The following is a 15,010-nucleotide window of genomic DNA, read 5'->3' on the forward strand; positions in this document are numbered from 1 at the left end:
CCCATCCTCAGTCCTCTCTTTTTCAGCTTCTGAACTGCTGCTCCCTCCGGAGACCTGCCTACCTCCACCACCCCTTCCAACAAGCTTTGAGTTTGATAGAGACCAAAAATGATGCTTTGGCAGCGGGTGACGGATGGATGTGATCTGCCTCCTACAGGAATGCTATTTAAAGGGGCGGCCTCACAATCCTCTCCTTCCAAAATGACAAGAGAAAAACCTGCTCCTCAATCTCTCCAGAGCTGCAAACTCAGCTCAGGTTCACTTCTGTCTTCCTCAACCTGCAACCTGGCCTGCTGCTGCAGCTTCCTCTTCAGGTGGGAGGGAAGAGTACTTGACAACTCACTGAGGTGTGGGGGCTGAGGGGGGATTCATCTGCATCTCTTTTCATGACAGGTACTTAGGAGAAGCAGGAGGCCTTGTGGGGAGGAGGACTGGAAGAACAGTCTTCCCCCAACCACATGAGTGCCTTTCAACCAGGTGCCAGCTTCTTCTCAAAGTCAAACTTTGTTGAAGAAGTGAGACAGACACGAGGACCCAGAGTTAAAGGAGCCTTCCCCTAGGTGGGATCTCCTTCCTACCCTCCCTGCACCTTTACAGGTCCCCCCTGGAATGCAGCCAAATCCCCAGCTGAATGAGCTGGCCTCCTAAGTCACTAGACTGGGGTCCAAGAACTCCAGCCCCTGGTGCCCTAAAATGGTTGTGACAGATCTTTTCCAATAAAATAAATTGATATAGATAATGGAAGGTAAAGACTCTGGCCTTGATTCTGCCATGAACTGTGTGAGCCTGAAGGAGTCATTTCACTTCACTTCTCTGTGCTGGTTTAAAAAATACAGGGGTCGGAGTAAATCCTCTCAAAGATCTCTTCCTGTTCTAATCTTTTACAACTCTGCAATTCCAATAATAATTCCCAAAGAAGGTTGCGCTATCCAGGGGCTAAAAGGGAAAGATTATAAGATCGCTTTAGCTCAACAGACCATTGATTTTCTGTGTTTTTTTTCCATGACCAATTTTGATAGTTTTTCTTCTATAAGCAACAGATACAAATTCTGATAATTATAACCCAGAATTACCTGATGCATATTTCACTGACCTGTGGTTATCTGCCTTATTCCACAGGGAGGGAACTGAAGGGGGCTAACCCTACAGCAAAATGAATTTGAATTAGCCCCTCTGCCTGATCTGGCCATTAAACCTGGGTGTTGGTTCTCAAACTACAGTTTCTCCCTCCCCTCCACCCCACCCCCCCGGGAGGGGTGGTAAAAAACAGAGAGAGCATGCCCTTGTCCAGGCCGTACTGGCCCACAGGACTGAACACCCAAGTGGGGATAGCAGGGATTCTGCTGCCCAAAGGAAAGGCAGCTCCTCGGCAAGCATCTGGCCCCAGGCCTTGTGGGAGGGATGATTCTATCGCATTGCTGCAAACAAGTTAATGGAGATTTTAATGAAAACGCTGTGCTAATGAAAATGCTAACACTAGAATCTACTCTCTGCCTGCAAGACAAAACCATCCAGGTCAGAATTTCTCCCTAATAGTCATTCCTCACTTCCTTTTGGGCCTAAATAAAGCTAGTTGGGGATCTGAGAGCAGAAAGCAGCCCAGAGTTGCTTGTGTCCCAGGTTACAAGAGGTCAAAGACCCTCCTGGTGCTTGAGGCAAATTGCCTGAAATATTGATTGATGGGTCCTGCTGCCTCATCTGTCTCTTCACCTCCAGTTACACATTCACCTTTTGTTTTAGGTGGGGAAGGCCATCGTTCCCTCACCTTCTCCTGTGTTCTCACTCTACGTCTTTGAATCCTGACAACTACATCTTCCCAGAGGAAGAGGCAGTAAAGGTCTAGGACAGAACATCAGACTTAGGTTCCGGTTCCAGTTCTACTGCTAAACATATGACCTTCGTTAAGTCACTTAACATCTCTGTATCTGTTTCCCCACATGACTATAAGGAAGCCTAACCAGGCTGTCTTGCAGAATTATGAGGATGTGAAAACACTTTGAAAAAGTATAGGTGGTAGGGGAATGTGTGTGCAATTATATGTTTATTAAAAAAAATTATGTCAATGACAAAATTTTAGAAATGACAAACAGATCAGAGTCTCCAAGGGTTCAGAATGGGGAAAGGTGGGGTGCAGGAGGGAGGAGGGTGTGGTTATTAAAAAGCAACAGGAAAAATCCTCGTGCTCATGGAACTGTTCTGTATCTTTTTTTCCTTTAAGATTTATTTATTTCTCTCCCTCCCTCCCCCCACCCACCCCAGTTGTCTGTTCTCTGTGTCTATTTGCTGCGTCGTCTTTGTCTGCTTCTGTTGTTGTCAGCGGCACAGGAATCTGTGTTTCTTTTAGTTGCATCATCTTGTTGTGTCCACTCTCCGTGTGGGCGGCGCCATTCCTGGGCAGGCTGCACTTTCTTTTGCGCTAGGCGGTATGGGGCACACTCCTTGCGCATGGGGCTCCCCTACGCGGGGACACCCCTGCATGGCAGGAACTCCTTGCATGCATCAGCACTGCGCATGAGCCAGCTCCACACGGGTCAAGAAGGCCCGGGCTTTGAACTGCGGACCGTGGACCTCCCATATGGTAGACAGACGCCCTAACCACTGGGCCAAGTCCGCCGCCTGTTCTGTAGGAGAGTAGTGGTAGATACGTGAACCTACACTTGTGATAAATTTGTATAGAACTAAATACATACCCAGAGAAACAAGTATAAGTAAAACTGGGGACACCTGAAGATCAGTAGATTGTATCAGTGTCAATAGCCTAGTTGTGATAGGGTACTATAGTTTTTTTGTTTTGTTTCGTTTTCTTTTGTACTATAGTTTTGTAAGATGCTCCCATTGGGGTAAAATGGGTAAAGGGTACACGGGATGCCCTTGTATTAGTTCGTACAAGTGCTTGTGAATCAATTACCTCATAAAATTTTCAAATAAAAAAGTGTAATAGCCATTAAGGAAATGCAAATCAAAATTACAATGTGATACCATTTCACGTCCACTAGAATGGCTAATTTAAAATAAAATGTAAAACAAGTGTTGCAGAGGATGTGGAGAAATAGGAACACTCATTTATTATTGGTGGGAATGTAAAATGGTGCAGTGCTGTGGAAAGCACTTTGGCGGTTCCTCAGAAAGTTGAGTAGAGAACTACCATATGACCCAACAATCCCACTTCTAGGTGTATGCCCAAAATAACTGAAGGCTGGGACTCAGGTATTCACACACCAAAGTTCATCATAGCGTTATTATTCACAACTGCCAAAAGACAGAAGCAACCCAACTGCCCATCAACAGATGAATGGATAAACAACATGTGGTGCACACATACTATGGAACATTATTCAGCAGTAAAAAGGAATAAAGTCCTGATACATGCAACAACATGCATGAATCTCGCAGACATCATGTTGCGCAAAATGAGCCAGCCACAAAAGGTCAAACCTTGTCTGATCTCAGTGATGTGAAATAATTAGAATAAGCAAATTCAGAGAGTCAGAAACTAGAATATAACTTATCAGGGGCCACGGTGAGGTAGGGGATAGGGAGTTAATGCTTAATGGGTACAGAGTTTGTTTTCAGTGTTGGAAGTTTTAGTAATCGACAGTGGTGATGGTTGCACAACAGTGTTAATATATTATAATTAACATCACTGAATTGTATACTTGAAAGTACCCAAAATGATTAATTTTAGGTAGCGTATATGTTGCCAAAATTTTAAAATTTAAAACCATAGAACTGTATGACACAATGAAAACCCTAATATAAACTACAGACTATAGTTAATAATATGTTACAATAATATTGTTCCATTAATTGTAACAAAGCTACCACACTGATGCAAACTGTTAATAATAGCAAAAACTTAGGAGGGAGTATATGAGGACCCTACTTTCTGCATGATTTTTCGGCAAACCGACAATTTCTCTAATTTAAAAAATAAAATAAAAGACATTATGTCCCCCTAAAGCAACTTGCTTTGCTGTTCTTTGGGAAACTCCTTATAAGCATTTCTATATGCAGATGGAAAAGGAATCTCCATTCCCTCTAGCAGAAGAACCCAGAAGGGTTATAAGGGCCTAAGAGTGCTTGTTCAGATATTTCTGAGCCTTCTCTTCCTCATCAACTTTGATTTCAATCCCGGAAGACCTGACCCTGAAATACTCCTTATAACATAATATCCTTCCCATAGCAAGGAAGGGCAATTAGCTGATGCATGAAGCAGGATCCTCTGTTGCTTCCATCCTAAAGAGCAGACAACTGTTGCTAAGAAAAAAAATGTGTGTGTTGATTATTGCCAAGTTAAGAAAGTATTAGCTCATCCTGGGTCTCTACTGAAATGCAAGAGAAATAAAAATCACATACGCAGACAAAATCAAAAACAGCTACCAAATAGCTTTAATGAAGGCCAGGTAGTTTTGCTGAAAACTCACAATTGCTTCCTTTTCATCATGCAAGTAGGGACATGACCTTAATTAATCAACCAACTAAGGATATTTGCCCAGTCCAGCCACTCTTAAACCCATGACATCCATAATCTCTTGCCCCAGTCCTCCCTAGCAGTGGGTACACAGAAGTGATGAATGGGGGCCACCGTTTCCTGCCTTGAAGTTAACTAAAACTAGTTTAGTGCTAGCGTGAGCGCCCCAGGCTTTGTGACACTTGAAATTCTAATTAGTGCAGAAAAGGGCTAAATTGAAACAGCTTGTATTCCCTCAGGGATACCCATTCTCTGGGCCCTACAACCTAATGAGCTCTGTGAAATTTAAGACCTAAAAGAGAAATCCCTGCCTGGAGCAACAGCTGTACCCAGACTGTCAAGGAGATTTGGGGTTAAATTTGTCCGTCCAGAGATGAGGGAGTATACCCCTAAATGGTAAGGGAGGAAAAATCCCATGATTGGGCCAATGAGTTGTCATGTGACCTAGAATTCACCCAGACGACCCTCTGCTCTGGGCTGTAGAATTATCAAAGAAAAAGCAGCAGGGGTTAACAGCTGAGAGAACTTTCTTTTTACCCACAGCCTATGGTCGAGGGGAGGGATATGGCAGTGCAAAGCCCTGAAAAACCCTTCCTCATCGACCCTTTGCCCCTGGGAAGAAAGGCAGTTTGAGCTGGAGGCAGAGGAAGGAACCAAATGATTCCTAAAAGAGCCCTCATAAAGGAAAAGAGGGGTTCCTTTGCTACTGCTCTGCAGTAGGAGCGGGCTGAATGTTTGCTGAACACATTTGGAAAAGGAAGAGAGGAGATAATCGTCCTAATGAATGTGCCGGAGACAATAGCTGCTCCAGTGGGAGGATTATAAGCTCATTATGGTTTAATATGATGATTGATCATCTCTGCCAGCCAGCATCATCCCAGAATAGTGATGAAGGTCGGAAAGACCCATCACAGTCAGCACTCAAGCTCTAGTCACCAGAAGATAGCAAACGTACTCGTACATCACCTATTTTTCCATTATAAAATTCCCGCATGTGGCCCTCAACCCCCTCGTTTTCTCCATTAATTGTCCTCCATGCCCTCGCCTGCCCAATTTCTCTATGACTCCTCACTCTGGACCATTCCTCCGCGTGTCTGTTCACCAGCTTTTGCTCCTGGCCCTCTCTCTAATGGCCCCACCCCCTGTTCCCACCCCTTGAGAAAATGGCCACAACTTCCACTGTGGCATGGATTAAGGTAGGTCCACAGAGCCCTTCAGTGGGTATTGACAGGTACCCGGTTCAGGTGGAAGGCCCGGGAGACCTCCCGGTAGGCATTTCGAAGCAGGACATAAGGAAAACAGGACTCCAGCATGTCCAGGGTCAGGAAGGCTGACTCCTCGACCACCTGGAAGAGACAGGGCCAAGACAGAGAACCTCAGGTGGGGCAGACTTCTGTGAAACCCCGTTCCTCCTCAGCTCCCCGGGTCCTCGGAGGCCCTTAGAGTTACAGAACAGACTTCCAAATCACAGTGCCCCTTTCCCCTCTCCCGTGCTTTGGATCTAGGAAGGCAATGAGGCCTCTCCAGCAACATTGCAACGGCCCTTGGGCCCCTCCTCAGGGCTCAGAAGAAGGCAGGAAAGAATCACTGGCCTGGTGGCAGAAAAATCTCAACCCCTCCCATTCTGGATGCTAACTCATGCATGAGTGGGCAGCACAAATGCAGGTAAGAAGAGACAAAAGTGCTAATTTTAAAGCTTTGCAGAGAGGGAAACAATCACCAGTGCCAGCCAAGGAAGAGGGGTCTGGGATCCACCTGGGTCCTTTTGTGCTGGGCCTCAGCCTCCTCCCTCTCTCAATACAATGCTTGGGGAACAGTAAGTACGCTCCATAAAGGAGCAGGCATGATTAATTAGTTTAATTAGAATCCTGCATGCTGTGGCAGTCCCAGCAGCCCCCACAGCCAACCAGAAAGATAGATCAAGAGCCTGGAAAGAACTGAGGTGGGGTGGGGAGGGGGCAGCTTCGAGAAGAGCAGCATGTACTTCCATTCAGTGCCCTCATCATTCAAGAGCTTGCGGGACTGAAAAAACACACCCTGGCAAGAAGTGTCCTCTATCCTCCAGCCATTCATACAGACGTGCCACCACCAGCATGCCAGGTATTTCAAATCCTAACAAATCACTAAGGAAGGAGAATCTCCCTCATCTACTCTAACATGTTTCTCTCCAAAGTCTTTTTGAGTTTTGAAATTAGTGAGATTCTGCTATCTCAAACCACATGCACACACAATATACACAACAGACTCAAAAAAAGACACCGCAGGCTGACGGAAAGGAAATCTGCTGGTAAACTGTAGGCCTGATCTAGGCTGGATAACAGAAGGACTCCCCACCAGCCAAGATTTTCAAACAATACAAAAAATCTCTTTTCCAGAGCACTACCCTCAAGTACAGGAAAAGGAGTCATGACTTCAAGAAACATCCACTGGCCAAGACTTCCTAGTCTTCGCTCCACCAAGCACAAGAAAATAAGGACTCCTAACTGGAGGAAGTTCAGGGTAGTGGGAAAAGTCCTAAAGTGAAGACCAAGAAACTTGGTTTCTAGTCCCAAATCTGCCTGTGTATTTTGGGGGAAAATTAGAGTGTTTTCTTCCGCTCCCCTCCCCCCCCACCCACACACTCACGCTTCCTCAATTTCATCACCTCTGAAATGTAAGGACTAGACTAACTGCCGGAATCCAGTCTGGTTCTGACAGTCCAAAATTCCGTGAGTCTCTGAGAGAGCTATTCCCACCCCCCATGAAATCTCCTCCAGGAACAGACTGGCAACACTGGGGATGGGCACTGCCCAGGCTTGATTGCCAAGAGTCCAGGGAGAGAAGAGCCCGGCCGGGATTTGGGGCTATATGAGTAGCCTCTCCTCTCAGAATACAGCTCTTCCCCTTCAGTCATTTCCAATTTCTCTGTGGAAACATTTGCATTTAAATTGCTTTGCAGCAGCCAGTCCCTCCCGTCTTCCCTCTGACAAGAAGCGCCTGGTGCTGCCACTCTGCTGGCCTCCCTGCTAAGCAGCTTGGGGAGAGACCCTTCCCACGCTTGGCAGGGAGTGGGACAAGGGAAAGCAGGAGGAGGAGCAGGACTGGGGAGCAACAGAGCATCACCTCCAACCTTACAGATGTGGAAACTGCCGCAGGGAACGAAGAGGCGTGCCTAATTCCTTCAGAAACTAAAACCAGCAAGCAGAGAGAGGGGATATAAACATTGAGTGAGCATGTCTAGGTACCAGGTATCTTCACAGAGATTACCTCATAAATCCTACCTGCTCTGTCATAAGGAGTGTTACCTGCTTTTACAGAGAAAGAATCAGCATCTCAGGTTGATGAACTTGCCCAAGGTTGTGTGCTCCTTCCAAGACTGTGCTCTGTGAAGCACACTAACGGCATTTACCTCCCTGTGCCTTCATCCCCCACCTCACCCCCCACCCTCATGTCCAGGCTCTTCTCCATCAGAATCCTTAATCAGCCAAACCTAGGCCTTTCTCTGGCTAGAAAAACTGAGGGATAGAAACCACTCCGTGCCCTTGTATTTATAAAGAGGGATACCTGGAGAGAATCCAGGCATGCCTGCCCCTCACATCTGTGGGCCTGGGCCGAGAGTGTACAGGGAAGCCTCCAGACTGTAGGTCTAAAGACGGCAAGCTAACAAACTGTTGTGTTCTTTCTACCTTCACAAAATACCTTTATAATTTCACGGAAGGCCAGGTATGAATTAAGAATTCTTGGACTCCTCAGAGTTTTGTACCAGAACAGGGAACAGGGAGGGAACCAGCCCTCAGCCAGACCCCTCTTCTCTTCCCATCCCCAGTTTGAGGGATAATGTACACACAAAAGGATTTCCCTGTCCACATAGCTGAACTCTAGCCATACATTCCTTGGGCACTAAGGTGCACCCACCATTAGCACAGTCTGCCTCGGTAGGATGGGTTTAAGGAAGGAGCTCCACACAGGCCCTGCAGGTGGGCTGGAGCTGCGTGGCAGGGAATTCTGGGGTCCCAGATACCTTGAGTGGTCTTTGGGGCGGGTAGCACAGGCTCCAGATAGGCATATCCTCTCCCCAGGGGGCAGAGGAAGGCCAAGCAAGGGCCTCTTAAACATGGAGCTATATCTAAGTGCAGCACAAACTGGAGAATCAGACTTTTAGAGTAAGAGTAAGCAAGCCTGCTGAAGAGGAAAACAGGGTCATGAGAAAAAGTTGAAAGTTAATTGAGTCAGAGGTCCCAGAACTTTCTGCCAGAGGGGGAAAGGCCATGGTTTGGAAAGCAAGGTTAAGATACAGCAGCGGCTGCCTGCTTGCGGCCCGCCTGGCTCCCTGCCTTATAGCTGTTGGGCTAAAATCCCTTCCCTTCTCTGAGCTCCGCTCCCCCCACACACCCCCACCTCATTTCAGCTCTGTGCTATTCAGCACCCTCTTCATTATACCCTTAAAGACTAGGAATGCAGTGGAAGGCAGAAGTCAAATAAAGCCAAGCACGTCCTGGACAGGTAGATACAGATGGGGTCCGTGGCTGCCACACCAGATCCCACTCAGGAAGACTGCGGGGGGCCAGGAAGGCCGGCGACCACAGGGACGTCCTTGAAAACGCTACTCTGGGGTCACAGGACAAGTCTAGATGTCCAGAATGCGATGACTGGACTCAGAGGGCCAGGCAGAAGTGTGTTCTTAGTGAATGCTTTTGGGGAATGACAGCAGCAGGGACCCCAAGACTTTAAAGAGGAATCTCTGCTGGCCCTTCCCTCTCTTTTCCCAGGCCAGCCTAAACCAGATACATACCAAACGCATAAGCAGAAAAATGGATTCCCGATTTCTGGTTTTAATCTTGTCAGTCTCCTGGCCCAGCTGCAAGAGGCTGACAGAGGCCACCTGTAAGGGAAGAAATTGTAAGGAAGCAGATTTTTATGGAGGTCAGAGTAGGACAGCCTCAGGCTAAGAAAGTTAAGAAAAGATCAAGAAGGAGAATAAAGGGCTGGGAGGTTCCTAGAGACTCAGAATGGAAAAATGACAAATCCCCAAGGTTTCAGAGGTGAGCAGTGCCTGTAACCCTCTGAATCCTGCTGGCCTGTCAGTGCAGCCACCCAGAGGGTTGCAGTGGGGGGACTGGGACGGGGGCGGGGGGGGAGGAGGTGCAAGGGGCGAGGAAAAACCCTAGGATAAAGGCAGGTGACACTGTGTGCCAGGAGATTACTCTCCCTTTTCCTATACAGGTCTCCTGACACCACTGTCATCAGGCTGTTTACAGCTTACTCCCCACCCCACGGAGATGGAGCTGGGGCTGTGATTCAGACAGTGTTCTTGGTATTCTCCTCCTGTCAACTCCCAAATAGCTGTCATCTCCATTCACTCCAGGCCCCAAACACACCAAAGGAGGAGGAAAAATGGTCATTAGTTCTATCCCAGGCTACCTACATTGAGTAAACAAAGAGGGTAAAAGAGGAAGGTGGGGGGGTAGATTCCCTTCTGCAATAACTCCATTTTAGAGATCTAGTGTGAATCCTCCTTACAGCTAAGATGTTCAGAACCCTTAATGTCTGGCCTGGGTTTTGCAGCTTAAATTTAGACCCTCTAATGCAGGGGTTCTTACCCTTTTTGGTTCCACAGACCCCTCTGTTAGTCAGGTGAAAATCACAGACCCCTTACTAAATCCACACTATACTGTGTATTATTTAATAAATATATCACGCCCCCACGAACACGTCCCACAAGAATAATGTTTTTTTTTTTAAATTTCAATTCAAGCTCACAAACCCCTGTTAAGATCCCTACTCTTAACTAAACTTCGATCACCCAACATGTCCTTCTCAAACAAGGGTACAATTCCTGAGGGAACAACATGAGCTACTGTGTTTCCTCCTAACAGGAGACAAATGAGGCCCTCGTTCTTAAATCAGGGCCGTGCCTTGCAAAGGAGAAAGCTCCCTATTACTAAGAATGCTCAAGCAGGCCGTGGGTAATGGACTATGTGTGAGAAGTGTTTGGATGGGATTCCTTCAGAGGATTTAGAATGGAAAATTTCTGGGGCCTCTTTCAACTATGGAAAGAGATTACTTATTCTATGTTTGTGTTTTTCCAGAGGCAAAACTAAGATCAATTGTGATAGTTACAGGGAGTCAATCTTTGGCTAAAAAATGTTTTGAATTGTTTTCCCAACAATTGGACATAACTTACAGTAGAATAGGCTTCCTGATTCTAAACTCCAATCTCTAGAAATCTAGTCAAGTGGTTCTCAAAGTGAGATCCCAAGACAAGCAGCAGCAATGCTACCTGGTACTGGGGATTGAATTGTGTCCCCCATAAGAGGTATGTTCAGGTCCCAACCCCTGGTTTTGTGGGTGGGCACCCATTTGTAAACAGGGCTTTTGAAGATGTGATTAGCTAAGGTGTGCCCTAACTGAATGAGGATGGGCCTTAATCCAATACCGCAGAAGTCCTTATTAGCAAAGGAAATTGGACAGAGAGAAGCCACAGGGAACAGCCAGGAGCCGAAGGAAATTAATGGATGCTGGAAGAGAAAGGAGAAGAAGTCACCTTGGGAATTGCATATGAAAGGAAATCCAAGGAACACCTTGTACATTGCATATGAAAGGAAATCCTGGCTGCCAGAAGATGCTGACTGGACCTGGGAGGAAGCAAGCCTTCTAGCCTCCAAAACAACAAGGTTCTGAAATTCCTGTTGTTAAGCCAACCCATTGTATGGTATTACTTCTAGCAGCTAGGACACTAATATACCTGGGAATTTATAAATGCAAATTACCCAGCCCTACTCCTGAGCTACTGAATCAAACTCTACAGAGAGTCATTGACTATTTGTCAGTATTAGAGGTGGAAAGGGCCTCACAGATTACAAAACTTCTGTGTGTATCAGATCACCTGGAAAGTCTATTAAAACACAGAAGCAAGCTCTCAGTTCTATCCATTGTTCTATATGTCTGTCCTTTGGTCAGTAACACTCTGTGTTGACTAATGTAGCTTTGTAATAACTTTTGAAACTGGGAAAGGAAAAATGAAAATAAAAAATCACAGAAGCATCACTTCTTTGGAAAAATTTAGGTGTGAAAACACAGAGGCCTGGAGTTGCCCTCAGATATTCTAATTCAGTAGGTGCAGAGTAAGGACCAGGAATCTGTATTTTAACAAGCTCCCCAGGACATTCTGAGACACACCAAGTTTGTCAATCATGGATACAGTTTAATCCCCTTAGTTTATAAATGAGAAAAATAGGCCCCAAAAGTATGGCTCCTCAGAGGTCACACAGCTTCTAAATGGTTGATCCAGAACTAGAACTCAGGTTTCCTGCCTCTTGGTTGAATGTTCTTTCCAAGAACTCAGGCAGAAGCTGAAATTCCAGCTGTTGGGGTACTTAGCAGAAACGCCTGCCTTTCTACAAAGTCAGCTCTCACTGTTACTGAATGAATTAGGCGGAAAGTTAAAAATGGATGATCCCAAAGGCCTGTTCAACTAACAGTCGATGGATTTAACCCAAACCAATTTCTGTCAGACCTTACAGTCTTCCATTCTTCATGACCTAGGCCCACTTACCACCAGAAATTCCTTGAGGTGAGTTTCAATGTTCTTATTGTAGACTGTGAAGAGGGCAGCAGATACCTGGATGATGGCTTTGGTCAAGCAGTGAATATTATTGTTGTAACCTAGGTTTTTATTGATAGAGGGGAAGAAAAAAAAAGGAAATAAAGTGAGCCACCCCAGGCAGATCTCCACTGCTAATTTCTCATTTTTCAGACTGGGCCACCCCTATTTAATACCAAAGAGTTAGGAGGCATCTGGGGATTAGAAGAATAGTCCTACAAAATTTCACTGGAATTGAACTGTATGCAAAGTTCATTCTCAAGCGCTTTTGAGAATAGAACTTTACACCCGAGTCAGAAGTCCATCTGCCTCTGTCTCATCTCCCTACCCCATGACACTAATCGAAGTGACACTGGTTCCTCAAACTTATTCCTTACTTACCATCCTTCTCAATGCTATAGAAGGAAGAAGAATCGGTGGCAAGGAGTGGAAGGGAAACGGCAATAAAGATCAAGAGCAGGCAGGCCACCTTATATTCTTCCTCAGGGGATGAAGAATCTGGTAAGAGGGAAAAAGGAAGAGGAAAAGTGAGTAAGGTCAGCACACAGAAGTTATCTTCTACGGGGGCCCTACTTTACAGGATTGCAGGGAGGATCACAGGAGAAAATACCTCCAAACACACACTTTATAAAGCACCATAGGCAAGTCATTATCATTGAAGGGGACAGGATTCTGCTGCCATACTGTCCTGAGGATGCTCTGCCAGCTGCCAGATGGGGAGGAGAAGCAGGAAGGAGAGGAAAGGAGGAGGGGAGAGTCTCACCAAGCCAGAGAGAGGAGGCAGGGTGACTATGGAAATTTTGAAGTAGCTTAAGACCAGTCCCTTGGGGGTATCCTATTCTGGGTGTGTATTAGTAGGACTGTGCTAATCAGAGGAAATATGTAATGGAAAACATATAAGAGACAAGTGTGGGACTGGGGGCAAGATTTGAAAGGTGTCTAGGTGATTACGTGGGAGCGGAGAGAACCATATCGCTGTGGGGAACTCAGATGCTAAACCACACAACTTCACATGAAATTATAAACTGTTTTGTATTGTTCTCTCATTGTTTTCATTTGCATTAACTTTATTTCCCCAACCAAATTGTAAGTTCCTCTGAGCACTTGCTGAGCACCAAACAGACTCTCACATATTACTTTTTAGCGGATTGATAGATCAATTGGTTGGAACCTCAGGAGAAATTTTAATTGCCTATGTAAGTAGGTAGAGTTACAGCCTGCACTTTAAGTATTTCCTTAGCTCCTAGCTAATATCTCCTGAATTCCTAACCCCAACCCCAAATAAAGGCTTCTTTGTCAATAACATCTTTCCAACCAAAAATAGAGCCCAAGCCCTCCCTGCCCCTAAACTTACCAGTTTTCAGATTGGCAATGGCAGCCACCAGGGCTGGGTCAATGTCACAGCCAACCCCCGCTGCAGATGCCAGTTCAAAGACACTCAGGGTCACCTGGTAGAGAAGAAAACAAGATTCTGGAGCCAGGACAGAAGTGCTTGGCAGGACCTTCGTGTAACCAGGATTCCTGGATCAAAGATTTTTCATTTTTGGTATACTATCATCTTTCTAGGCATTCCTTTAATAACTCCCCCTAGCCTACAAGGAAAAAAAATGCTTTAACTTGGTATTCAAGATACTCCATAGCACAATTTTATCTTTTCAACCTTATTTTTTTAAATGCTTCCTACAATCAATGCAGCCAGGGTAATTTATTCACTGTCCCAAAAATACAGCTCACTTTCTTACTTCTCTACTTTGGTTCATGTTGCTTCCTCCTCTCTAGAGTGTCCTGTCCTCTCCTCTCTTCATATCTAAGTAGCACCCATCCCTTAAGGCCTAATTCAGATCGTATTATCTCTGTGAAGCTCTCCCAGATTACTTCAGCCCAAACTCATCTCTCCCTCCTTAAATTGGTACCACTGACTTAGCATCCAGCACACACGACACCTGTAGCATTGGTTATATTTCCACATAGGAGGTGAGACACAGTTACCTCACCAACCAGAGGATAATATTTTATTGTGGCATAGTGGTCTTCAGAGTAAGACAAATCTGGGTCCAAATCTTAGTGTCACCACTTACTAAATGTGTGACCTTGGTGAAAAGTTACTTAACCTCTTTGAGTTCCAGATTTCACATCTGTAATAAAGGGATAATAATAAATTACATTACAGAGTGAATGTGAAGATTAAATTAGACCATGTGTGTTAAGTGCCTACTGTAGTGACTAACAGTAAATGCTCAATAACTGTTATTCCTTTCCCTCCTCTCCTTTATCTTAAAGCCAGGAACCCCTGCTAGAGAAGGGTTCTTAACAAGGGGTTGGTAAGCTTGAACTGAAATTCAAAAAGAACACTATTCTTGCAGGGACATGTTGGTGTGGATGTGATATATTTATTAACAAATACACAGTACAGCGTGAACTTAGTAAGGGGTCCATGGTTTTCACCTGACTGGCAAAGGGGTCCATGGAACAAAAAAGGTTAAGAACCCCTGCTCTCTAGTGTTTAACAAATGCTGAGCACATAGAAAGCACTCAATAAATATTTAATTACACCTGAATCCCTTATTGTACTTAGAATCAGGTGCCCAGATCATAGCCCCAACCCCTCATGCCTATTCCAAGTAGCACTTAGACCTCTTTTTGAGGCTACAGAAAACAAGACTTTAAAATGTTCTGAGAAAACAAGGATAACTGTTCTAATGGCTGACAGCTAAGGGTGATATCTTCTGCAAAGAATCCCACAGACATAGTAACATACACACCCTTGGTCTATGGTACTGGCATAGAAGGCAAACCATAGCCATGTTCTGCTCTGCTGTTTATTTAAATTCCTCCCTTAGATGGCCCTGGCTCATGGAAACCCATGGCCTAAGAGGAGATCAGGCTTCCAGTCCAAGGTCTGTGGTTGTCTGGAGGAAGCGCTCTTCTTTTCTCTTCCTCTAATCATCTCACCCTTC

The 15,010-nt window shown here is 45.5% G+C and overlaps 1 protein-coding gene across 1 annotated transcript in view; it reads right to left on the reverse strand.

The window, feature by feature from the left end:
- Positions 1 to 4,366: 4,366 nt before the first annotated feature.
- NCKAP1L (NCK associated protein 1 like) overlaps positions 4,367 to 15,010 on the reverse strand; it is a 45,537-nt gene continuing 34,893 nt past the window's right edge. Inside the window, exons 27-31 of the mRNA XM_058308068.2 lie at positions 13,408 to 13,501; positions 12,435 to 12,551; positions 12,006 to 12,115; positions 9,243 to 9,332; positions 4,367 to 5,817 (exon numbers count right to left, since the gene is read on the reverse strand). Of these exons, the coding sequence (XP_058164051.1) occupies positions 5,686 to 5,817; positions 9,243 to 9,332; positions 12,006 to 12,115; positions 12,435 to 12,551; positions 13,408 to 13,501 (543 nt within the window). The 3' untranslated portion in view covers positions 4,367 to 5,685. The remainder of the gene's footprint in view (positions 5,818 to 9,242; positions 9,333 to 12,005; positions 12,116 to 12,434; positions 12,552 to 13,407; positions 13,502 to 15,010) is intronic.

Source organism: Dasypus novemcinctus, chromosome 12 (assembly GCF_030445035.2).
Source record: "Dasypus novemcinctus isolate mDasNov1 chromosome 12, mDasNov1.1.hap2, whole genome shotgun sequence".
NCBI classification, from domain to species: domain Eukaryota; kingdom Metazoa; phylum Chordata; class Mammalia; order Cingulata; family Dasypodidae; genus Dasypus; species Dasypus novemcinctus.